Source organism: Eubalaena glacialis, chromosome 3, assembly GCF_028564815.1.
Source record: "Eubalaena glacialis isolate mEubGla1 chromosome 3, mEubGla1.1.hap2.+ XY, whole genome shotgun sequence".
Classification (NCBI taxonomy): Eukaryota; Metazoa; Chordata; class Mammalia; order Artiodactyla; family Balaenidae; genus Eubalaena; species Eubalaena glacialis.
In genome coordinates this window covers 139,383,972-139,411,754 of record NC_083718.1, presented here as the reverse complement: position 1 = coordinate 139,411,754, position 27,783 = coordinate 139,383,972, and the positions used below count along the sequence as shown (strand labels likewise).

The following is a 27,783-nucleotide window of genomic DNA, read 5'->3' as shown; positions in this document are numbered from 1 at the left end:
AGTCCAAGATATTACAGTGTAATATTTCTCACTTAACGTGTGAGGTTGATATAAAGAATGTCACTTTAAAACATATCAAGACTATTCACAATAAGTATTTATTGCTATTAAAAGTTTCCCTTTTTTGTTCAATTTCTGAGTCTCTAACTTATTGTGAGTCTCTAAACTTGTTTTCTAGGCATTTGACGCTTAATTTTGTGCTTATTTACTCTCATTATCTTTAGATTTCCTTCGTCCTTATGCTTGTACATTTTCTTTGTGAGTTTGAAGGTTTCTGTTAAACTTTTGTTACCACCTGAATGCCAAAATAGCATTAGAATTCATTGCATTTGTTTAAGCCCATATTTGCATGCATATTCTTTGCCTCTTTTCCTGCCATCCCCTTTCACCCAGCTCCAGCCCGCCCCACCCTATCCGCTTTGCCCCAGCTAATCAGTTTTTATATCTTTCCTTAACCCACTAGAGTGATTATCTGCTTCTAGTTCCCAGCTTGCCTATGTTTCTTGAACTTTGGATCTTCTATTACCCTCAAGTTCAGCTGCTGGCTTTTGACTTCAGATTAGTCTCCTCTCTGAGTTTATACCTTGTTAGTTTTTTGCATCCTGATCTAGAGTAGAAGTAATGGCAATAAACAAGATCATGTGAATCTGGGAAATTTTAAATTTTGAAATAATCACAAACTTACAGAAAGGTCGTAAGTACAGTACAAAGAACTTTTTTTCCCTGACCTGAGAGTGAGCACTGACCTACTCTCTATCAACCTGAGTACTTTACTGTGTGTTTTCTACACATATGGACGTTCTCCAGCATAAACACATCACTACCATCAAACTCAGAATACTGCCATCAAATCTACAGATCGCGTTTACGTTTTGCCAGTTTTCCCATTAATATCTTTTATAGTGAAAGGATCCAGTTCAGAATCATATATTGCACTTCGTTGTTGTGTCTTTTTAGTCTTCAGTCTGGAATAACTTGTCTTTTCCAACCTTGACCCTTTTGAAGATTACAGGCCAGTTACTTTATAGAGTGTCCTACAATTTGGACATTCTATGTAATTAGATTAGTTCTGCATAATTAGACTCAAGTTACGTAACCTTGGCAGGAATATCACAGGGTGATGCACGTTTTAGATTTGTCCCATTGCTGATAAAGTTAACTTTGATCCCTCTGATTGACTTTTATTAAAGTGGTATCTGCCGGGCTTCTATAAGCAAAGTTTTTCCCTTTGTAATTAATAAGGATTTTTGAGAGGAGATACTTTAAGACTGTATAAATATTCTACAGGCATACCTCATTTTAGTGTGCTTTTCTTTATTTGCTTGTCACAGATATTGCATTTTTTACAAATTGAAGGTTTGTGGCAACCCTGCATCAAACAAGTCTGTCGGCAGCACTTTTCCAACAGCATTTGCTCTCCTCATGTCTCTGTGTCACATTTTGGTAATTCTCACAATATTTCCAACTTGTTCATTATTATTATATTTGTTATGGTGATCTGTGATCAGTGATCTTTGTTACTATTGCAAAAAGAGTATGATGTGCTGACGGCTCAGATGATGGATAGCAATTTTTTAGCAATAAAGTATTTTTTAATTAAGTACTTTTTTTAGACATAATGCTACTGCACACTTAATATACTACAGTATAGTATAAGCATAACTTTCATATGCACTGGGAAACCAAAAAATTCGTGTGACTCAGTTTATTTTGATATTCACTTTATTGCAGTGGCCTGGAACCAAACCCACAATGTCTCTGAGGTATGCCTGTATTCCCTTTCTAGTGTTCAATTTACTAATTTATTATTTTATATCAAAAGTAAACTCTTGGTTTCCTATGTTGTTCAACGGTTTATACTCCATTACTATCATTACTTACCTTGATGCTTTAATTGTTTTACGTTTGGACAGTGGGAACTTCTTTAAGCTGGCTCCTAAGTCCTCTTTTTAAATAAACTTTTTGTTTTGGAATAATTTTAGATTTACAAAAGAAGTTACAAAGAGAGTACATAGAGTTCCTATATATTCTTTACCCAGTTTCCCCTAATGTTACATCTTGTAGCCAAGGTACACTAGTCAAGACTAAGAAATTAACATTGGTACATTATTATTAACTGAACTGTAGACTTTGGATTTGATTTGTTTTTTTCACTAATGTCCTTTTCCTGTTTCAGGATCCAGTCCAGGGTACCACATTGCATTTAGTTACCACATCTCATCTCCTTAATTTCCATTCTACACCAGTTTCTCAGTCTTTTCTTGTTTTTCATGATCTTGATAGTTTGCTCAGAAACTTTTTAGAACACCCCTCGGGTTTGTATGATGTTTTTCTCATGGGAGATTAGGGTTATGGAATTTTGGGAAGAATTCCACAGAGGCAAAGTCCACTTCTGATCATGTCATTTCATGGGGTACGTGACATCAATATGACTTTCACTGGTGATGTTAACCTTGATCATTTCCTTAAGATGATGTCTGCCACATCACTCCTCTGTAAAGATGCTATTTTTCCCATTCACTGTTCTTTGGAAACAAGTCACTAATTCTAGCACACACTTAAGGGAAAGGTCCTTTTTTTTTTTAAATTAAAGTATAGTTGATTTACAATGTTATATTAGTTTCAAGTGTACAACATAGTGATTCAATATTTTTATAGATTATACTCCATTTAAAGTTATTATAAAATATTGGCTATATTCCCTGTGTCATATATTACATCCTTATATATTTTTTCCATAGTACTTTGTACCTCTTCATCCCCTACCCCTATTGTGCCCTTTCCCCTGTCCCTCTCCCCACTGGTAATCTCTAGTTTGTTCTCTATATCAGTGAGTCTGTTTCTGTTTTGTTATATTCATATTTTGTTGTACTTTTTAGATTCCACATGTAAGTGATAACATACAGTATTGGTCTTTCACTGACTTATGTCACTCAGCATAATACCCTTCAGGTCCAACCATGTTGTTGCAAGTGGCAAAATTTCATTATTTTTTATGGCTAATATTCCATTGTATATATATACACACCACATCTTTTTTATCCATTCATCTTTTGATGGACACTTAGGTTGCTTCTATATTTTGTCTACTGGTCCTATGTACTTTTGACATGTCCCCGTCATTCACTGAGCACTTCCTTTGCTTTTGACACAATAAGCTGTTGCAGCTTATATTTTACTTTCTGTGCTTTAGCTCTTGAATCATCCATTTCATGAGAGACTGAATGCTTGTGTTCCCCCAAATTCATATGTTGAAGCCCTAACCCCCAGTGTGGCTGGGGTCTCTATGGAAGTAATTAAATTTAAAGGAAGTCATCAGGGTGGGGCCCTGATCTGATAGGATTATTGCCATTGAAGAAAAGACACCAGAGAGCTCTCTTTCTGCTGTGTGCCTCACCCCCAGCCCAACCCCAATGTGTGCAAGCACCAAGGAAAGGCCATGTGAGGGCACAGGGAGAAGGTGGCCATCTACAAGCCAGGAGGAGAGATCTCAGCAGAAACCAAGTCAACTAGAACCTTGATCTTGGAATTCTAACTTCCAGAATTGTGAGAAAATTAAGTTTCTGTTGTCTATGATATTTTGTTATGGCAGCCCTAGATGACTTTTATAAAGCCTAGTTTCTTTTAGGGGAAAATACTATTAAGAAGCCAAGATCTGGGAGCTAGATGTACTCATTGCTATTGAGATGTCACTGCTGTCAGTTCCTCTTAGTAGGCAGAGCTAGAGAATATATGAGTATGTATGTGTGTACACACATATATTTACACCTATATCTGTCTGTCTATTGAAAGGAATGAGTTCACACTGATATATCAAATTGCAGTCTAACTCCGTAGAGTTCTTTCTAGTTTTCTCCCATTCCATGTTTGTTACTTTTTTTTTTTTCCTGACAGTGAGAAACCTGGTGTTCATTGTCCTTAATATATTTACTTATTTGAACAATCCTCCTTTAAGTAATCAATCTCCCATCACCACTGCACATGACTGTGCCCTCCCCCATGCAGACACCCACCTCATCCAATATAAGCTCCATCCTTGTGTACTGGGCTGTTCCACTGGCCAGAAGGCTTCCTCACCTTGCCTGAGTTCTGACTCTCTGTGCTGGGTTTTCCTTCTGGGCAGATGTCCTCCTCACCTTGCTTGAGCTCTGAAGCCTGAGGTATGAAATAAGATATTTTGTGTAAAATATGTGTAAGGGTACAGTAAGTGATATCTATTGTTAGTGGTGTCGTGGCAGGCAGAATTTAGAAATGGCCCCCCAAGATTTCTAATCCATGGAACTGAGAATGTGACAAGGTATCACATGTGTGATTGTTACATTACATGACAAAAGGGGATGTTTGCAGATATAATTAAGGTTACTACTCAGTTGACTTAGGGGTATCAAAAGGGAGATTATCCCGGTGAGCCATATCTCATCATACTAGCTCTTTAAAAGCAGAGCGTTTTCTCCAGCTAGTAGCAGAGGGAGAAGTCAGATGATCTGAAGCACAAGAAGGATTTGATGCACTGTTGCTGGGTCTGAAGATGCAGGGGGGCCACATGCAAGGATTTTAGAGCAGTCTCTAGATGCTGAGTGTGGTCCCCAGCTGACAGCCAGCGAGAAAATGGGGACTTCAGTTCTACAATTGCAAGAAACTGAATTCTGCTAACTGCCTTAATGAGTGGAAGTGCATTCTTTCTTAGAGCCTCCAGATAAGAGCCCAGCCTGGCTAAGCCCTTGATTTTGGGCCTTGAGAGACCCTAAGCAGAGAATGCGTTTGAGCCTGCCAGAACTTTTGACCTACAGAACTGAGAGATAATAAATGGGGATTGTTTTAAGCAATTTAATTTGTGATAATTTGTTGCACAGCAATGGAAAACGAATACAGTATTACATCCGGGTGATATTTGAAAGAAAAAACATTTGTGTCAGAGAAAAGGAGATTGTGATTTCTGTACGATTATTCTTTGGGAGACATGGTTATGTAAATCTATCTCCTGGGGATATCTATAAGCAAGAACTGCTCAAGGAGAACCTCTTACTGCTAGATATATAATATTCATTAATTTGAGGTATGTAAATATTTTCTTTTAAAGAAGAAGTGAGTTATGTATTAGGTTAGTGTAAAGAGAGTAATTGTTTTTTCTTTTTGAGCACTTTAAACATATTGGTTTATGTTCAGATTGTAAAATAATCTTAGAAAAAAATACTGTATTGGAGTTGATAAAGGTAATATGTAGAAACAAATATTCATGCACTTAACAAATATTCAAGGTCTGCTTTTTGCCAAATGTTGGAGACTTTTTTATGAACAAGGCCAGAAATGTGCTATTTGCTATTAATAAGCCTACAATCTAATGAAGACACAGATATATAAGCAGTTAAAATACGGATGATAGGTGCTATAAGTGTTGCGATGGAAAAAGTAAAAAATGCTATGGGAGCACAAAAGAAAGATACCTACTCCACACCTGAGAGATTCAGAAAGGCTTCTTAGAGAAACTCATTTAAGCTGAAAACCAGGGAGAGAGAAATTAAAATTAACTAGGGGAAGGGAGAGAAAGGGAGATGTGAGGAATATTCGTAGTGATAGTAACAAGATATATCAAGTCCTAAAGAAAAAAAGCATGGCCAAGAGTTAGGGCATTGTGGCTAAGGCGTAGAGTTTGAGAGGGGTAGTGATTCAATATAAGGCTAGTACATTAAGTAGGACCAGATGATTGTAAGACATTTAAGGAAGTTTGGATTTTATTTTAAGGGAAATGAGGATCCACTGAAATATATAAACAAGGGAGTGATGCTTTCAGATTTCTAGCTGTCAAAAAGTAAAATTATGTTGTTTTTGTTTTTATCTCCCAAACTTTGTTCTTACCCTGATCTCTGTCCTAAGGTTAGGAGGTCAGTGATGCAGTAAGCATTAGGAATGCGATGGAAATGAATAGTTCATAGGTTTTATTTTTGTATTGATGATACTTAAGATATAGTATTCATTGTGTTTGCTCTAAGGTCTGTCAACCTGGGTTTGAATCCCAGATTCGTTACATACTGTCTATACAAGTCCCTTCTCTAGGCCTCAATATCCTCGGCTTTAAAATCAATAATAACATCCAACTTTAAAATCCATATCATGGGTTTGTTAGGGTTAAACAAGGTTATTTCAATAAAGGGCCTGAGATAAAGTAAACATTCAATAAATTATTATACTGCTAATAAAAAAGCTGAAAGTTTACTAATTTTTTTTAAGCCAAGTCAAAATGTTCCCCTGGCAAAGAGTAGGTATTCAAAAGAACTTTCCAGCAAAACAGCTGCATTGAAAGCTGTTAAAAATTTAGCCAAGTTAAAATTGACACCGCATTTACTCAGCCAGTACCACGAAATGTATCATATGATGGGCCTTGTGTTGGGCCCAAAACAGTATTATCTGGTGTGTAACATTCAAATGCAGTTCTGAGCAAGCAATAGCTTGTATAGGTGTGGAGCCCGGGAGAGAAATTTGAGGTGGAGATAAAAATTTGGAGATCACTGGCATGAAGATGGGACTTAAGTCATCTCAGTAGATGCAGAAAAAGCATTTGATAACATTTAACACCCATTCATAATAAAAACTCATAGCAAACAGGAATAGTATACAAATTCCTCGAACTTAAAGATTATCTAGAGAAACCAAAAGCAATCATGTTCAATGGTGAAATATTGAAAAATTTCCCTTTGAGATTAGGAGCAATACCAGAATCACTTCTATTCAAGATTGTACTGGAAATTATGGCTAGAATAATATGGCTAACTCCACCTGACTAAAAACTGATAAGTGAAAGAAAAAATTTAAAAACTTTTGGAAGACAAACTATCGTTATGACCTTGGGCAGGAAAGGATTTCTTAAGACACAAAAAACAGAAATTCTAAAGGAAAAAGCTGATACATTTGGCTTCATTAAATGAAAAACTTCTCTTTACCAAAAGTACCCACAAATAAAATGACAGACCGCTTACTAGGGGAATACATATATAATATGCTTCCCAACAAGGAATTAGTATCCAAAATATTAAAAAAAAATTCTACATGTCAATAAAAGAAAATATAAACACAATAGAAAAATGGGCAATAAAGATAAGTAAATGTTTATCAGAAGAGGAGATAAACAAATGGTAAACAAATATGAAAAATACCTGTATCAGAGTTCTTCTGAGAAACAGATTATATATAAAATTTATATTAATATGTATTCATACTATATACATACATAGAGAAATTGATTGATGGATTGTGAGGGCTGGCTAGTCTAAAATCTGTGAGGTATACCAGCAGGCTAGAAACTCAGGCAGGTGTTGATGCTACAGTCTTGAGGCAGGATTTCTTCTCCAGAATACCTCAGTTTTTCTCTTAAGCTCTTCAACTGATTAGATGGGGCCCACCTGCATTATCCAAGGTGATCTCCTTCACTTAGAGAAAACCGATTGTAGATATTAACCATATCTATAAAATACCTTTGCAGCAACACGTAGATTATTTAATAACTGGATTCTGTAGCCAAGTTCACACACAAAACTAACCATCACAGTGCCCTGCCTTATTAATCAAGGGAATGCAAATCAAGAGCACAAGGAGGTATGATTTTATATCCACTAAATTGACAAAATTTAAGTGTCTGATAAGACCAAGCATTGTAAGGACTCTCATATACCATCGATGGGAATGTAAACTGTAACAATCTTTCTGGTAAAGAAGCTGGCACTTTCTTGTAAAGATGATCATTTGCATGCGTATAGCCCAGGAATTTCCCTCTTTCAGAAACTTTTGCACATGAACACCGGGAGATATGTAAAATTTACAAGAAGGTGACAGTAGTTTAATAGCAAACAGTAGCAAAATAGCAACAACCTGGAAACAAATCAAATATTCATTGATAGAAAAATAGATACGTAAACCATACTAAAATCACAGAATGGAATATTAAACTGCAGTGAATAAATGAACAGTAGCCATGTGGATCATGAGTGAATTTTAGAAACAATATTGAGTATAAAAAGCAAGGCAAAGAAGATTAAAAATAGCATAATACCATTTTTATAAAGCTCAGAAACAAACCAAAGCAACGTATTGTTTGGGGATACAAACCTGCCTGAGGACTCCAGCTATGGGGGATGGGCTAGTGCAGGAAGGCATAGTTGGATGGAACAGTGTTGCCAATGTCCTAGTCTTTAAGTTTGGTGTTGAGCTCCTGGGTGCTTATTTCATTATTATGCCTCATAATATATGTTACAGATAATCCTTTTGTATTATCAAATCACTTAAAATTTTAAAAGAACATAAATAAAAATATTTTTTTCATTCCAAAAAAGTGGAATTTAAAAGCAAAGTGCTTTAATCTATGAAAGCCCTTTTTAGAACATAAGTCTGCAAAGGGCTTAGAAGACAATGTGATTCAAGTTCAAAACTAAGGCTGGGTTTCATTCAGGAAGAAGTCCACACCAGCTAGAACAATGGTTGTTTGACTTTTGGGGGGTTATTAACAGACTGCTTTGAGTTGAAAGCTATTAAACCTCTCCCCAGAAAACATTTCATATGTGGAAAACTTTTCATTTAATTCCAGGGAGTGATGGTGAATCGGGTCTGGAAATAGGTTACTAAAGCTATCTAACAATTACCAATTTCGATGAGCTCATCTTACTGTAAGAAATGTGTAACTGATATTGCTAGTCAGAGGACAAAGTATTTGCATCAAAGGTGGAACTTCGTTCCTTAAAGTTAGCTTGTAAGTTAATAGAAGTGTCATAAAACTAGATTAGAACAGGGAGACATAATTTTAGTCCTTTCGGTTTTGTGTGGTGTGGAGCACAGTAGAATGTTGGCAAATGTTTCTTAGGACTCTCTTTCAGGTTTTAAGTTTTTAATTTGGCCAACTTGCCGAGGCTCAAGTTGAGGGGTGACCCACTTTTGCCTGGGTCAAGGCAACCAGGGCATGGAGAAAAATAATTGTTTTTTTCTTTGCAGGAAGCTTTGTAAAGTTTCCCAGTTGGCAAAATCTGTATTCCACGTCTGATACATAGGAAAGCTATGATTAGAAATATGGGTGTTTTAAAAATAAAATTTCCAACTTGCAAAATACATCTTTGAAAACTTAGGTGGTTCTGTTAGCTAAATGAGTAATATAACATGTCAATTGTTTACGGAGACTTGATCAAGTGAAGAGCAGTATCATGTTTTCTTTATCTGGCATTTGACAGCTATTAACTAGTGAAATGAGAGATTAAAGTTTGTGCGACTAAAAGCACACACTGGATCCTTTCAAACAAAACTGTGTCACCTTCTATATAAAGTATAATATTAAATTAGCTGATTGGCAAAATGTATATGGTATGCTGCTGAGAGAGTTATGTTTACTTAATGAGCAATACGCTGTCTGTTGTTTAAGTTCAAGAAAATATTGAAGCTTACAAGACAAAAAATTACCATAGCAGTAATATATAAACTAATCTGTATGTTGATCATATTACTATGTAATTCATCAAATAATATATATATTTTTTAATTAATTAATTTATTTATTTATTTTTGGCTGTGTTGGGTCTTCATTTCTGTGCGAGGGCTTTCTCTAGTTGCGGCAAGCGGGGGCCACTCTTCATCGCGGTGCGCGGGCCTCTCACTATCGCAGCCTCTCTTGTTGCGGAGCACAGGTTCCAGACGCACACGCTCAGTAGTTGTAACTCACGGGCCTAGTTGCTCCGCGGCATCTGGGATCTTCCCAGACCAGGGCTCGAACCCGTGTCCCCTGCATTGGCAGGCAGATTCTCAACCACTGCGCCACCAGGAAAGCCCCATCAAACAATATTTTACACAATTGATAAGTATGTATATTTTAAAACATTTCTAATATTGACTTACTGATAAAGAATACTAACTTATCACCTTTACCTTTCTTATCTTTCTTATATCAAAGATGATTGTCTTTTTCTCACCCAGCACTATTTTTATACTTTGCGTATTATATCAGTCTCCCCCACTCCCTTACGTTGGATTGAAAGAGAAAATGTTTCTCAACTTGTAACTGTCCTCTTACTTATTTTCCATTTCCATATGATCACTTATTCGGACATTGTGGTGTTGGTTTTATAACTAACTGTGGTAGTATACTATTTCAGTTAATCCTGGAAGAAATAAGGCAGTATAGCATAGACGTTAAGAGTGTTGTCCCTAGAACCAAGCCAGTTGGTGAATCTACACTCAGCAAATTACTGAGTGTAAGCTTTGGCAAGTTACTTGAATTTGCTCTGCTCTGGTTTCCTGATTTTTTAATGAAAGGAGTAAGTTCAGTGTTCTGGTACCTAGTAAAAACTAAATGAATGTTAACTATAAAAATAGCAGTAATAAGAATTATTATTATATTACTGAATTAATTAGTTTAGGTTGCAAACTTAACATCCTAGCACTTATGTCTGTTTAGTGTATTCATTTGTAATATAGAACAGGTTGGCTGTACCACTCTCTAATCTGGGGTCCAAATGTCCACTTACGTGATAGTTCAATTCCTTTAAAAAATAATAACTACATCTGTTGTATATTATGAGTAAAGTTTTCAAGGCTTAATATCAAGTCAATGACAAAATAAATTATATTCACTTTAATGTTTATGTGAGTGCCTAGTATAATCAAAGCAATATATATAATATACAGATAAATAAAATATAGTTCTTGTACTCAAGTATTATCAGTTTAACAGAAAGGATTGGAGAAATACAGAGGAAATATACTGTGTTTTCCCAGGTGGATGGAAGTTATGATATCACAATTTAAAAGTTCAGACTGGATTAGTAATAGAAACTGAACAAACAAGAAAGCCAGTTTAAACATCTTGGGGAGCCAAGGGGAAATAAATTGGACTACATACCATACCTTGGTGGTTATTACTTGTTTTCATACCCAGGGATCTCTAAATTAGGTTTTAATTTATATTTATTTCTTCTACATGCTGGTATTACCATCTACAGGTGTAATACTTGTTAAAAACTCAGTATGTAGTACACAAGTAGAAACGTTTAATATTATTTCTATAAGAGAGGCATAAATAAAGTATGACCATTGTTAGCATAGAGGTGGGAGAGGTGATGTTCTGTGGAAAAGAATTGGAAAAATCTTCATGGAAGAACATTTGAGCTGGGATTTCAAAGGAAGCATGTGATTCTAGATGAAGTTTGGGAGCTGTAGTGGTATGTTTGCCCCATGCTAGATCAAGGTATCAGCGTAATTCAGAATGAGGATTGTGCATGGTATACTCATGAGAGAATGAGTGTTCATCTGAGCAGGAATATGGGCATGTGTAGGGACATATTGGGAGATGTATTTGCAGAGGTAGGTTGGTGCCATATCTGGTGGGCCTGAATGCCTTTAATTTAAATAAGTGATGGAGATCCATGGAAGATTTTTTTACATGGGGGATGGTGATGGTAATAGTGGTCAGCTGCTACAGCTGGATCATCCACTAACTGCATTCGTGTGTTTATTGAGTTCATGTTTTGTCTCTTTCAGGAAGTTCATGATTTATTACAAGACTATGAGTTAAAGTATTGTTATGTGGACAGAAATAAGCGAACAGGTAAGATTTCTGTTCTAAACGTCTGATTTTAATTCTGCAGGTTGTCGTTATAGAGCAAAAAAGCTAAGTGTCTTTTTATTCTTAAGCTAATCTCTGAAATTCTTAAGCATTAAATTATATACATGTTACTTAATTTATTTTCTTTTCTTTTTTTTTTTTTTTAAACATCTTTATTGAAGTATAATTGCTTTACAATGGTGTGCTAGCTTCTGCTTTACAACAAAGTGAATCAGTTACACATATACATATGTTGCCATATCTCTTCCCTCTTGCATCTCCCTCCCTCCCACCCTCCCTATCCCACCCCTCTAGGTGGTCACAAAGCACCGAGCTGATCTCCCTGTGCTATGCGGCTGCTTCCCACTAGTTATCTATTTTACATTTGGTAGTGTATATATGTCCATGACACTCTCTCACCCTGTCACATCTCACCCCTCCCCCTCCCCATATCCTCAAGTCCATTCTCTAGTAGGTCTGTGTCTTTATTCCCATCTTGCCACTAGGTTCTTCATGATCTCTTTTTTTTTTTTTTTTTTCCCTTAGATTCCATATATATGTGTTAGCATACTGTATTTGTTTTTCTCTTTCTGACTTACTTCACTCTGTATGACAGACTCTAACTCCATCCACCTCATTACAAACACCTCCATTTCATTTCTTTTTATGGCTGAGTAATATTCCATTGTATATATGTGCCACATCTTCTTTATCCATTCATCCGATGATGGACACCTAGGTTGCTTCCATGTCCTGGCTATTGTAAACAGAGCTGCAATGAATATTTTGGTACATGACTCTTTCTGAATTATGGTTTTCTCAGGGTATATGCCCAGTAGTGGGATTGCTGGGTCATATGGTAGTTCTATTTTTAGTTTTTTAAGGAACCTCCATACTGTTCTCCATAGTGGCTGTATCAATTTACATTCCCACCAACAGTGCAAGAGTGTTCCCTTTTCTCCACACCCTCTCCAGCATTTATTGTTTCTAGATTTTTTGATGATGGCCATTCTGACCGGTGTGAGATGATACCTCATTGTAGTTTTGATTTGCATTTCTCTAATGATTAATGATGTTGAGCATTCTTTCATGTGTCTGTTGGCAATCTGTATCTCTTCTTTGGAGAAATGTCTATTTAGGTCTTCTGCCCATTTTTGGATTGGGTTGTTTGTTTTTTTGTTATTGAGCTGCATGAGCTGCTTGTAAATCTTGGAGATTAATCCTTTGTCCGTTGCTTCATTTGCAAATATTTTCTCCCATTCTGAGGGTTGTCTTTTGGTCTTGTTTATGGTTTCCTTTGCTGTGCAAAAGCTTTTAAGTTTCATTAGGTCCCATTTGTTTATTTGTGTTTTTATTTCCATTTCTCTAGGACCTGGGTCAAAAAGGATCTTGCTGTGACTTATGTCATACAGTGTTCTGCCTATGTTTTCCTCTAAGAGTTTGATAGTGTCTGGCCTTACACTTAGGTCTTTAATCCATTTTGAGTTTATTTTTGTGTATGGTGTTAGGGAGTGTTCTAATTTCATACTTTTACATGTACCTGTCCAATTTTCCCAGCACCACTTATTGAAGAGGCTGTCTTTTCTCCACTGTATATGCTTGCCTCCTTTATCAAAGATAAGGTGACCATATGTGCGTGGGCTTATCTCTGGGCTTTCTATCCTGTTCCATTGATCTATATTTCTGTTTTTGTGCCAGTACCAAACTGTCTTGATTACTGTAGCTTTGTAATATAGTCTGAAGTCAGGGAGCCTGATTCCTCCAGCTCCATTTTTCGTTCTCAAGATTGCTTTGGCTATTCGGGGTCTTTTGTGTTTCCATACAAATTGTGAAATTTTTTGTTCTAGTTCTGTGAAAAATGCCAGTGGTAGTTTGATAGGGATTGCATTGAATCTGTAGATTGCTTTGGGTAGCAGAGTCATTTTCACAATGTTTATTCTTCCAATCCAAGAACATGGTATATCTCTCCATCTATTTGTATCATCTTTAATTTCTTTCATCAGTGTCCTATAATTTTCTGCATACAGGTCTTTTGTCTCCTTAGGTAGGTTTATTCCTAGGTATTTTATTCTTTTTGTTGCAATGGTAAACGGGAGTGTTTTCTTAATTTCACTTTCAGATTTTTCATCATTAGTATACAGGAATGCAAGAGATTTCTGTGCATTAATTTTGTATCCTGCTACTTTACCAAATTCATTGATTAGCTCTAGTAGTTTTCTGGTAGCATCTTTTGGATTCTCTATGTATAGTATCATGTCATCTGCAAACAGTGACAGCTTTACTTCTTCTTTTCCGATTTGGATTCCTTTTATTTCTTTTTCTTCTCTGATTGCTGTGGCTAACACTTCCAAAACTATGTTGAATAATAGTGGTGAGAGTGGGCAACCTTGTCTTGTTCCTGATCTTAGTGGAAATGGTTTCAGTTTTTCACCATTGAGGACAATGTTGGCTGTGGGTTTGTCATATACGGCCTTTATTATGTTGAGGAAAGTTCCCTCTATGCCTACTTTCTGCAGGGCTTTTATCATAAATGGGTGTTGAATTTTGTCGAAAGCTTTCTCTGCATCTATTGAGATGATCATATGGTTTTTCTCCTTCAATTTGTTAATATGATGTATCACGTTGATTGATTTGCGTATATTGAAGAATCCTTGCATTCCTGGAATAAACCCCACTTGATCATGGTGTATGATCCTTTTAATGTGCTGTTGGATTCTGTTTGCTAGTATTTTGTTGAGGATTTTTGCATCTATGTTCATCAGTGATATTGGCCTGTAGTTTTCTTTCTTTGTGACATCTTTGCCTGGTTTTGGTATCAGGGTGATGGTGGCCTCGTAGAATGAGTTGGGGAGCGTTCCTCCCTCTGCAATATTTTGGAAGAGTTTGAGAAGGATAGGTGTTAGCTCTTCTCTAAATGTTTGATAGAATTCACCTGTGAAGCCATCTGGTCCTGGGCTTTTGTGTGTTGGAAGATTTTTAATCACAGTTTCAATTTCAGTGCTTGTGATTGGTCTGTTCATATTTTCTATTTCTTCCTGGTTCAGTCTCGGCAGGTTGTGCATTTCTAAGAATCTGTCCATTTCTTCCAGGTTGTCCATTTTATTAGCATAGAGTTGCTTGTAGTAATCTCTTATGATCGTTTGTATTTCTGCAGTGTCAGTGGTTACTTCTCCTTTTTCATTTCTAATTCTATTAATTTGAGTCTTCTCCTTTTTTCTCTTGATGAGTCTGGCTAATGGTTTATCAATTTTGTTTATCTTCTCAAAGAACCAGCTTTTAGTTTCATTGATTTTTGCTATTGTTTCCTTCATTTCTTTTTCATTTATTTCTGATCTGATCTTTATGATTTCTTTCCTTCTGCTAGCTTTGGGGTTTTTTTGTTCTTCTTTCTCTAATTGCTTTAGGTGCAAGGTTAGGTTGTTTATTCGAGATGTTTCCTGTTTCTTGATGTAGGCTTGTATTGCTATAAACTTCCCTCTTAGAACTGCTTTTGCTGCATCCCATAGGTTTTGGATCGTCGTGTCTCCATTGTCATTTGTTTCTAGGTATTTTTTGATTTCCCCTTTGATTTCTTCAGTGATCACTTCGTTATTAAGTAGTGTATTGTGTAGCCTCCATGTGTTTGTATTTTTTACAGATCTTTTCCTGTAATTGATATCTAGTCTCATAGCGTTGTGGTCGGAAAAGATACTTGATACGATTTCAATTTTTTTAAATTTACCAAGGCTTGATTTGTGACCCAAGATATGATCTATCCTGGAGAATGTTCCATGAGCACTTGAGAAAAATGTGTATTCTGTTGTTTTTGGGTGGAATGTCCTATAAATATCAATTAAGTCCATCTTGTTTAATGTATCATTTAAAGTTTGTGTTTCCTTATTTATTTTCATTTTGGATGATCTGTCCATTGGTGAAAGTGGGGTGTTAAAGTCCCCTACTATGATTGTGTTACTGTCGATTTCCCCTTTTATGGCTGTTAGTATTTGCCTTATGTATTGAGGTGCTCCTATGTTGGGTGCATAAATATTTACAATTGTTATACCTTCCTCTTGGATCGATCCCTTGATCATTATATAGTGTCCGTCTTTGTCTCTTGTAATTGTCTTTATTTTAAAGTCTATTTTGTCTGATATGAGAATTGCTACTCCAGCTTTCTTTTGATTTCCATTTGCATGGAATATCTTTTTCCATCCCCTCACTTTCAGTCTGTATGTGTCTCTAGGTCTGAAGTGGGTCTCTTGTAGACAGCATATATATGGGTCTTGTTTTTGTATCCATTCAGCCAATCTGTGTCTTTTGGTGGGAGCATTTAATCCATTTACATTTAAGGTAATTATCGATATGTATGTTCCTATTCCCATTTTCTTAAATGTTTTGGGTTTGTTATTGTAGGTGTTTTCCTTCTCTTGTGTTTCTTGCCTAGAGAAGTTCCTTTAGCATTTGTTGTAAAGCTGGTTTGGTGGTGCTGAACTCTCTCAGCTTTTGCTTGTCTGTAAAGGTTTTAATTTCTCCATCAAATCTGAATGAGATCCTTGCTGGGTAGAGTAATCTTGGTTGTAGGTTTTTCTCCTTCATCACTTTAAGTATATCCTGCCACTCCCTTCTGGCTTGCAGCGTTTCTGCTGAAAGATCAGCTGTTAACCTTATGGGGATGCCCTTGTGTGTTATCTGTTGTTTTTCCCTTGCTGCTTTTAATATGTTTTCTTTATATTTAATTTTTGATAGTTTGATTAATATGTGTCTTGGTGTGTTTCTCCTTGGATTTATCCTGTATGGGACTCTCTGTGCTTCCAGGACTTGATTAACTATTTCCTTTCCCATATTAGGGAAGTTTTCAACTATAATCTCTTCAAATATTTTCTCAGTCCCTTTCTTTTTCTCTTCTTCTTCTGGGACCCCTATAATTCGAATGTTGGTGCGTTTAATGTTGTCCCAGAGGTCTCTGAGACTGTCCTCAGTTCTTTTCATTCTTTTTTCTTTATTCTGCTCTGCAGTAGTTATTTCCACCATTTTATCTTCCAGGTCACTTATCCGTTCTTCTGCCTCAGTTATTCTGCTATTGATCCCATCTAGAGTATTTTTAATTTCATTTATTGTGCTTGTCATCGTTTCTTGGTTCCTCTTTAGTTCTTCTACGTCCTTGTTAAATGTTTCTTGCATTTTGTCTATTCTATTTCCAAGACTTTGGATCATCCTTACTATCATTATTCTGAATTCTTTTTCAGGTAGACTACCTATTTCCTCTTCATTTGTTAGGTCTGGTGTGTTTTGACCCTGCTCCTTCATCTGCTGTGTGTTTTTCTGTCTTCTCATTTTGCTTATCTTACTGTGTTTGGGGTCTCCTTTTCACAGGCTGCAGGTTCGTAGTTCCCGTTGTTTTTGGTATCTGTCCCCAGTGGCTAAGGTTGGTTCAGTGGGTTGTGTAGGTTTCCTGGTGGAGGGAACTAGTGCCTGTGTTCTGGTGGATGAGGCTGGATGTTGTCTTTCTGGTGGGTTCGTCCACGTCTGGTGGTGTGTTTTGGGGTGTCTGTGGCCTTATTATGATTTTAGGCAGCCTCTCTGTTAATGGATGGGGCTGTGTTCCTCTCTTGCTAGTTGTTTGGCATAGGGTGTCCAGCACTGTAGCTTGCTGGTCGTTGAGTGAAGCTGGGTCTTGATGTTGAGATGGAGATCTGTGAGAGATTTTCGCCGTTTGGTATTACGTGGAGCTGGGAGGTCTCTTGTGGACCAGTGTCCTGAAGTTGGCTCTCCCACCTCAGAGGCACAGCCCTGATGCCTGGCTGGAGCACCAAGAGCCTTTCATCCACACGGCTCAGAATAAAAGGGAGAAAAAAATGGAAAGAAAGAAAGAAAGAGGATAAAATAAAATAAAATAAAGCAATTATAATAAAAAATAAGAAAAAAATTATTAAGAGTAAATTTATTAAGAAAAAAAAATTTTTTTTAATTTTTAAAAATAGATTTATTAATTTTTTATACTAAAAATAAGAAAAAAATTATTTAGAAAAAATTTATTAAGAAAAAAAATTTTTTAATTTTTTAAAATAAAAAATATGAAAAAACTTATTAAAAATTTTTTTTTAAAAATAGAAAATAAGGAAAAAATTATTAAGAAAACATTTATTAGGGAAAAAAAAATTTTTAAGCCAAAAAAAAAAAAAAAAAAAAAAAACGGACGGACCTAACCCTAGGACTAACGGTGAGAGCAAAGCTATACAGACAAAATCTCACCCAGAAGCATACACATCTACACTCACAAAAAAAAGGAAAAGGGGAAAAGTTAATATATCCTGCTCCCAAAGTCCATCTCCTAAATTTAGGATGATTCGTTGTCTATTCAGGTATTCAACAGATGCAGGCACATCAAGTTGTTTGTGGAGCTTTAATCCGCTGCTTCTGAGGCTGCTGGGAGAGATTTCCCTTTCTCTTCTTTGTTCCTACAGCTCCCGGGGTTCAGCTTTGGATTTGGACCCGCCTCTGCATGTAGGTCCCCTGAGGGCGTCTGTTCCCCGCCCAGACAGAACGGGGTTAAAGGAGCAGCTGATTCGGGGGCTCTGGCTCAGTCAGGCCGGGGGGAGGGAGCGGTACGGAGGAGGCGGGGCGAGCCTGCGGCGGCAGAAGCCAGCGGCGTGACGTTGCAGCAGCCTGAGGCGCGCCGTGCGCTCTCCCGGGGAAGTTGTCCCTGGATTACGGGAGCCTGGCGGTGGCGGGCTGCACAGGCTCCCGGGAGGGGCGGTGTGGAGAATGACCTGTGCTCGCCCACAGGCTGTTTGGTGGCGGCAGCAGCAGCCTTAGCATCTCATGCCCGTCTCTGGGGTCCGCGCTGATAGCCGCGGCTCGCGCCCGTCTCTGGAGTTCGTTTAAGTGGCGCTCTGAATCCCCTCTCCTTGCACGCCGCGAAACAAAGAGGCAAGAAAAAGTCTCCTGCCTCTTCGGCAGCTGCAGACTTTTTCTCGTGCACCCTCCCGGCTAGTTGTGGTGCGCTAGACCCTTCAGGCTGTGTTCACGCAGCCAACCCCAGTCCTCTCCCTGGGATCCGACCGAAGCCCGCGCCTCAGCTCCCAGTCCCCGCCCGCCCCGGCGGCTGAGCAGACAAGCCTCTCGGGCTGGTGAGTGCTGCTCGGCGCCGAGCCTCTGTGCGGGAATCTCTCCGTTTTTCCCTCTGCGTCCCTGTTGCTGTGGGATCCGCGCTGATAGCCGCGGCTCGCGCCCGTCTCTGGAGCTCGTTTAGGCGGCGCTCTGAATCCCCTCTCCTTGCGCGCCGCGAAACAAAGAGGCAAGAAAAATTCTCTTGCCTCTTTGGCAGCCGCAGTCTTTTTCCCGGACTCCCTCCCGGCTAGCACCGAAGCCCGAGCCCCAGCTCCCAGGCCCCGCCCGCCCCGGCGGCTGAGCAGACAAGCCTCTCGGGCTGGTGAGTGCTGGTCGGCACCGCTCCTCTGTGCGGGAATCTCCGCTTTGCCCTCCGCACCAATGTGGCTGCGCTCTCCTCCGTGGCTCCGAAGCTTCCCCCCTCTGCTACCCGCAGTCTCTGCCCACGAAGGGGCTTCCTAGTGTGTGGAAACCTTTCCTCCTTCACAGCTCCCTCCCACTGGTGCAGGTCCCGTCCCTATTCTTTTGTCTCTGTTATTTCTTTTTTCTTTTGCCCTACCCAAGTACGTGGGGATTTTCTTGCCTTTTGGGAGGTCTGACGTCTTCTGCCAGCGTTCAGTGGGTGTTCTGTAGGAGCAGTTCCACGTGTAGATGTATTTCTCATGTATCTGTGGGGAGGAAGGTGATCTCCGCGTCTTACTCTTCCGCCATCTTGCCCCTCCCTCCTCCTTGCCCCTCCCTCCTCAATTTATTTTCTGAAGGTAATATTATTCTAAATTTTAATCACATAAATTAATATAATATTGGTGGCAGCCATTTTGGGGAGCTAATTCTACCACATGGACGCTGGTGCTGGTAAGCACCATTTGGAATCCTCCCTCTAGGTTATTAGTGCCTGACCTGGCCCTGCTGGGTCAGTGCTGGGATGCATCAGGCCAAGCAACTAACAGGGTGGGGACACAGCCCCACTCACCAGCGGCCAGGCTGCCTTAAGACCCCTTGGGCCCATAGCAACCAGAGGGGCCAGGACCCAGTTCCACATACCACTGCATAGGCACTAGCCCTGGGACCCCCAGGGCCCTGCATCCGGAGACCACAGTTCCCAGCTCCAGCCACCAGTGGGCAGGTACCAGCCCCAGGGCCCCCCTGGGCTCTGGCCCTGCCCACCAGCAAGCTGGCTCTAGCCTCTCAACCAGCCTCACACACCAGTGGGCAGGCACCAGCCCCAGGACATCCTGGGCTCCAGCCATATACACCAGTGGGCAGACCCAAGCCCCAAGACCATCACAGCCCCGCAGCCTGCCATGGCAGGACCCAACCCACTCACCAGCAGGCCGGCACCAGCTCTGAGACATCTTGGGCCCCTCAGCCAGCTTCCCCAGAAACCAGCCCCACCTACCAGGAAATCTCACAAGCTTTAGGACACCTAGGACTCTGCAGCCAACTGTGTCAGGAACCGGCCCCACATACCAGTGGGCTAAAACCAGCTCAAGGACACCCAGGGCCTTGCAGTTGGAGATCCTGGTACCCAGCCCCACCCACCAGCAGTCGGACACCTGCTCTGGGACCCCGGGCCCTGCAGCCAGAGACCCCAGGACACAACTCTGCCTACCAGTTAGCCAGCCAAGCCCCAGAACCCAGCTTTACCTCCTGGTGGGCGGGTACTAGCCCTGGGATCCCCGGGACCCCAACCCTTCCCACCAGTGGGCAGACACCAGCCTCAGGACCACCACAGCACTGCAGCCTGCCCTGTCAGAATCTAACCAACACAACAGCAGGACAATACCAGCCCCAGGTGCCCTCAGGCCCTGGTCCTGCCCACCAGCAGGCCAACACCAGGTCTGGGACACCTTGGGCCCCTCAGCACCCAGGATCCAGCACCACCCACCAGTGGGCTGACACCAGCTTTGGGACCCCCCAGGGCCCTGCAGCTGGAAAACCTGGGGCCTAGCTTTGCCTACTAGTGAGCTGGTACTAGCCCTGGGACACCCTGGGCCCCAGCCTTACACCCATAACCCACAGAGAGCCATGTCAGGAAGCAGCCCCATCCACCAGCAGACCAAAACTAGATCAGGAACCCTGGTCCTGTGACCACCCCCTCCCAGAACTCATCTCTGCCCATGAGAGAGCCAGCTCCTCAGCTTGTGACATGGTCCCACTAACCAACCGTCAGCAACCTCCTCACAAGGCAGGGCCTGGCAACCAACTGGACCAGGTAGCCACGCCTCCCAGACTTCCCACAGTAGTCAGCCCACCACAACAGAAGGACCCATGCAGCCCACAAAGGGGGCATCCCTAGAGCATATAGCTCTGGTGACCAGAAAGGAGTGCACTGCTGGCATGCATAGGACATCTCCTACAAAAGGCCACTTCTTCAAGGCCAGGAAATGTAACCAACCTACCAGATACATAGAAAAAGAAACAGCAAATTAGGCAAAGTGAGGTGACCAAAGAACATGTTCCAAACGAAGGAACAGATAAAATTCCAGAAGAAGTGAAGAGGAGATAGGCAATCTACCTGAGAAATAGTCAAGGTAGTGATTGTAAAGATGATCAAAGAACTCAGGAGAAGAAAGGATAAACAGAGTGAGAAGTTAGATGTTTTTAACAAAGAGAAAGTATAAAGAAGGACCAAACAGAGATGAAGAATACAATAACTGAAATGAAAAATACACCAGAAGGAATCAAAAATAGATTAAATGATACAGAGGAATGAATCAGTGAGCTGGAAGACAGAGTAGGAGAAAGTACTGAAGCTTAACAGAAAAAAGAATAAAAAGAAATGAGAACAGTTTAAAAGACCTCCGAGACAACATCATGCATACTAACATTCGCATTTTAGGGATCCCAGAAGGAGAAGAGAGAAAGGGGCAGAGAACATATTTGAAGACACAATAGCTGAAAAACTTCCCTAACTTGGGGAAGGAAACAAACATCCAGGTACAGGAAGCACAGACAGTCCCAAACAGGATCAACTCAAAGAGGACTACGCCAAGACACTTTGTAATTAAAATGGCAAAAGTTAAAGAGAATATAAAAAGCAGCAAGGGAAAAGCAACAAGTTATTTAGAAGGGAACCCCCATAAAGCTTTCAGCTGACTTTTCAGCAGAAACTCTGAAGGCAAGAAGGGAGTGGCATGATATATTTAAAGTGGTGAAAAACCTACAACCAAGAATACTCAGTAAGGCTTTCATTCAGATTTGATGGAGAGATCGAAAGTTTTACACACAAACAAAAGCTAAAAGAGCTCAGTACCACCGAATCGGTTTTACAAGAAATGTTAAAGGGACTTCTTTAATAAAGCAAAAAAGAAAAGGCACAACTAGAAACATGAAAATTGCAAAAGGAAAAACTCATTGGTAAACGCAAATATACAGTAAAGATAGTAAATCAGTCACGTACAAAGCTAATAGGAAGGTTAAAAGACAAAAGTAGTAAAATCATTTATATCTGAAATGTGTAGTTAAGGGACACACAAAACCAAAAGATGTAAAATATGATGTCAATAACAGTAAGTTGGGGGGGGGGTAAAATGCAGGGTTTTTAAAATGCGTTTGAAATTAAGAAAACAGCAAATTAAAATAATAATAGAGAGAGAGATTTATACATAAAAACCTCATGGTAGCCACAAACCGATATTCTGTAACAGATATACACAAAAGAAAGAGAAAGAAACCTAAACATAACACTAAAGATAGTCATCAAATCACAAGGGAAGAGAACAAAAGAAGAGAGGAACAAAAAAGTAACTACAAAAACAATCCCCAAACAATTAACAAAATGGCAATAAGTACATACCTATCAATAATTACTTTAAATGTAAATGGACTAAATGTTCCAATCAAAAGACATAGAACTTGTGAATGGATACAAAAGCAAGAACTATACATATGCTGCCTACAAGAGACTCACTTCAGTTCTAAAGACACATACAGACTTAAAGTGAGGGGATGGAAAAAGGTATTCCATGTAAATGGAAATCAAAAAACAGCTGGAGTAACAATACTTATATCAGGCAAAGTAGACTTTAAGTCAAAGACTGTAACAAGAGACAAAGAAGGACATTACATAATGATCAAGAGATCAATCCAAGAAGAAAATATAGCAGTAATAAAGCAAATATTAACAGACATAAAGGGAGAAATTGACAGTAACACAATAGTACTAGGGGACTTTAACCCCTCACTTACATCATTGGACAGATCATCCAGACAGAAAATCAATAAGGAAACACTGGTCTTAAACAACACTTTAGACAAAATGGACTTAGTAGATATATATAGAACATTCCATCCCCAAACAGGAAAATACACATTCTTTTCAAGTGCACATGGAACATGCTCCAGGACAGATCACATGCTAGGCAAAAAATAAGTCTCAGTAAATTTAAGAAAACTGAAATCATATCAAGCATCTTTTCCAACCACAACACTATGAGACTAGAAATCAACTGCAAGAAAAAAATTGAAAAAAACATAAACACACATGTGGAGGCTAAACAAAATGCTGCCAAACAACCATTGTATCATTGAAGAAATCAAAAAAGAAATTTAAAAACTCCTGAAAACAAATGAAAACACAATGATCCAAATCTATGGGATGCAGCAAGAGCAATTCTAAGAGGAAAGTTTACTGAGATGCAAGCCTACCTCAGGGAACAAGAAAACTCTTGAACAACCTAACCTTACACCTAAATGAACTAGAAAAAGAAGAACAAACAAAACCTGGAGTTAGCACAAGGAGAGAAATCATAAAGATCAGAACAGACATAAATGAAGTAGAGAGACTAGGAAAACAATAGAAATGATCAATGAAACTAAGAGCTGTTTCTTTGAAAAGGTAAACAAAATTGATAAACCTTTAGCCAGATTCATCAAGAAAAAAAGAGAGAGGGCCCAGATCAATAAAATCAGAAATGGCAAAGAAGTTACAACTAACACCACAGAAATAACAAAGGATCATAAGAGATTACTGTGAACAACTATATGCCAATAGAATGGACAACCCAGAAGAAATGGACAAATTCCTAAAAATGCAGTCTCCCAAGTTTGAACCAGGAAGAAATAGAAAATATGAACAGACCAATTACCAGAGCATTGAAATTGAGTCAGTAACAAAAAACTCCCAGCAAACAAAAGTCCAGCACTAGATGTGTTCACAGGTGAATTCTACTAAACATTTAGAGAAGAGTTAACACCTATCCTTCTCAAACTATTGTAAAAAGTTGCACAGGGAGGAATACTTCTGAACTCATTCTACAAGGCCAGCATCACCCTGATAACAAAACCAAACACACCACAAAAAAAGAAAAGTACAGGACAATATCACTGATGAACATAGATGCAAAAATCCTCAACAAAATATCAGCAAACTGAAACCAACAATACATTGAAAGGATAATAAACCATGATCAAGCAGGGCTTATCCCAGGGATGCAAGGATAGTTCAATATCTGCAAATCAATCAATATGATAAACTATATTAACAAATTGAAGAATAAAAATCATGACCATCTCAATATATACAGAAAAAGCTTTTGACAAAATTCAACATCGATTTATGATTAAAATTCTCAACAAAGTAGGTACAGAGGGAACAAACCTCAAAATAATAAAGGCCATATGATAAGCCCATAGCTAACATCATACTCAATGGTGAAAACATTTCCTCTAAGAATAGGACCAAGACAAGGATGCCCACTCTTGCCACTTTTGTCCAACATAGTACTGAATGTCCTAGCCACAGCAGTCATACAATAAAAAGAAATAAAAGAAATCCAAATTGGAAAGGGAGAAGTAAAACTGTCACTGTTTGCAGGTGACACACAGTACACATAGAAAATTCTAAAGATGCCACCAAAAATTCATCAATGAATTCAGTACAGTTGCAAAATACAACATTAATATGCTGAAATATGTTACATTTCTATACACTAAAAATGAACTATCAGAAATTAAGAAAACGGTCCATTTACCATAACATCAAAAAACCAAAAACAAACAAAAAAACCAAACCTAGGAATAAATCTAAGGAGATTTACTCTGTACTCGGAAAACTCTAAGACACTGATGAAAGAAATTGAAGATGACGCAAATAGATGGAAAGATATACAGTGTTCATGAATTGGAAGAAGTAATATTGCTAAAATGACCATACTACCCAAGGCAATCTACATATCTAATGCCATCATATCGAAGTACCAATAGGATTAGTCACCAAAGTAGAACAAATAATTCTAAAATTTGTATGAAAACTCAAAAGACCCCAAATAGCCAAAGCAATCTTGAGAAAGAAGAACAGATCTGGAGGTATCATGCTCCCTGACTTCAGACTATACTACAAAGCTACAGTAATCAAAACAGTATGGTACTGGCACAAAAACAGACACATAGATCAGTGGAACAGAATAGAAAGCTCAGAAGTAAGCCCAGACATTTATGGTCAATTAATCCAAGACAAAGGAGGCAAGAATATGCAATGGGGGAAAGACAGTCTGTTCAAGAAATGATGCTGAGAAAACTGGACAGCTCTTGTAAAAGAATGAAATTAGAACATTTTCTCATACCATACACAAAACTAAACTCAAAATGGATTAAACACCTAAATGTAAGACAGCAAACCATAAAATCCTAGCAGAAAACATAGGCAGAACACTCTTTGACATAAATTGTAGCAATATTTTTTTGGATATCCCTCCTAAAGCAAAGGAAACAAAAGCAAAAATAAACAAATGGGACCTAATTAAACTTAAAAGCTTTTGCATAGAGGAGGAAACCACTGACAAAATGAAAAGACAACCTACTGAATGGGAGAAAATATTTGCAAAGGATATGACTGGTAAGTGATTAATATTCAAAATATATGAACAGCTCATACAGCTCAATGTCAAAAAACTAAACAACTCAACTGAAATGGGCAGAAGACCTGAATAGACATTTTTATGAGGGAGACATACAGGTGGCCATCAAGCCCTGTGAAAAGATGCTCAACATCACTAATCATCAGAGAACTACAAATCAAACCCACAATGAAATATCACCTCACACTTGTCAGTATGACTATTATCAAAAAGAGCACAAATAACAAATGTTGTCAAGAATGTGGAGAAAGGGACTCTTGTGCACTATTGATGAGAATGTAAATTGGTGCAGCAACTATGGAAAATAGTACGGAGGTTCCTCATAAAACTAAAAATAGAACTACCATATGATCAGCAACTCCACTCCATTCCCGAGTAAATATCTAAAGAAAGTGAAAACACTAATTCAAAAAGATACATGCACACCCCAATGTTCATAGCAGCTATTTACAATAGCCAAGATATAGAAGCAACCTAAGTGTCCATCAACAGATGAATGGATAAAGAAGAAGTGGTATATATATACACAATGGAATACCACTCAGCCATAAAAAAAAGAATGAAATTTTGCCTTTTGCAACACACGGATAGACCTGTTTATAATCTATAAACATTTGAATCACTATGATGTATACCTGAAACTAATATAATATTGTAAATCTACTATACCTCAATAAACAATTAGGCAAAAAAATGAATTTGCATAGTTTTTTTAAAATATAAATAAATAATATAATATTACTACAGCTTTATGAATTTTTATAAAGAATGTTCTAATGTTATATGTTGTAACATTTTAATGAGTGTTTTTTATATGTTAAGTATCCTTCAGTTTTAATAATATATTACTGGACTTAGTAAATTATGTGATTTGACCTTTAGTTATACAAATTGGGAAAATCGTTTAATTTTTCTGCACATTAGTTTTATATCTGTGGGATTAAAAGCCTAAACTAGATTATTTTCTTTGTGTACATATGATATGTAAATGTTTAAAAACATCTCTTTGAGATGCTAAAAAAAATAAGGAAATGTATGGAGGATGATATAACCATTATATATATACCGACTCCCAAATTAGCAAATATTTTATTGAAGTATTTTATGCTTTTAAAATGTTTTTTGTAAGGGGTGGATGAAATGGGTGAAGGAAGTCAAAAAGTAAAAACTTCCAGTTATAAAATAAAGAAGTACTGGGGATGTAATATATAAGGATGGTGACTCTTTGTCACAGTTAATAATACTGTGTTGCATATTTGAAAGTTGCTGAGAGAGTAGATCTTGAAAGTTCTCATCCCAAGAAAAAAAGTTTTAACTATGTATGGTGACAGATGTTAACTAGAATTACTGTGGTGACTATTTCACAATATATAAAAATATCAAATCATTATGGGAGACTTCCCCAGCAGTGCAGTGGTTAAGACTCTGTGCTTCCACTGCAGGGGTTGTGGGTTCAATCCCTGTTCGGGGAACTAAGATCCCACATGTCACGTGGCTTGGCCAACAAAAAAAAATCATTACGTTGTACACTTGAAACTAATATAATGTTATACGTCAATTATACTTCAATTTAAAAAGTTTTTTTAAAGTATTTTTTTGTCTTTAAAGATATTATATAGATGCTAGAGCGCTAATGTAGTACTACTGAATGAATACCTCTGATAGTATGGTCAGGAATTCTGCATTTATTTTTTCTGACTTATAAAAAAATTGTAAAAAAGACATTATAGTTAAAGATGAAATCAAGTTCCTACCCCTCTCTGATTCCATTCCCTCCCTCCCTCTAATGATTAATTGTGGTAATCATTAGAGCTGTTCACAGATTCTTTTTCTTTTTCTTCTGGTCATGAGGTAAGATAGTGCTTCCTTGTGCCTCCTTGAAGTTACCAATGGACATGTGATTTGCTTTTCGATGAATGAAGTGCAGTGGAAATGGCATGTATCCCCTCCAGGTGGAAGATTTCAGAGCTAGCATGTGATTCACTGCTTACCCCTCCACTTGCTAAAGTGATTGAGGAAGGTTGTAGAACCTCTTTAAACATAGTCCCAGAGTGACTATAATGAGCAAAGCCTCCTTCCTTTCTTCCTTCCTTCCTTCCTTTCAGCATGGGATATGCAGCATGAAAAGCAACAAGGAAAAATAAAACCCTTTTGTTAAGCCATTGAAATTGTGAAGCTGTTTCTTGCCAAGGCATCCCATCTAATGCCTGAAATTTTACTATATGTAAAGTTAACAGTGTTGTAGTTGGTGTTTTTAAAAAC

At 38.4% G+C, this 27,783-nt stretch overlaps 1 protein-coding gene across 2 annotated transcripts in view; it reads left to right on the top strand.

The window, feature by feature from the left end:
* Positions 1–27,783, top strand: part of RAVER2 (ribonucleoprotein, PTB binding 2) — a 116,969-nt gene that overhangs the window by 8,573 nt on the left and 80,613 nt on the right. For both annotated transcript variants that reach the window (XM_061184077.1, XM_061184076.1), the window contains exon 2: positions 11,509–11,575. In XM_061184077.1, coding sequence (XP_061040060.1) covers positions 11,509–11,575 — 67 coding nt within the window. The remainder of the gene's footprint in view (positions 1–11,508; positions 11,576–27,783) is intronic.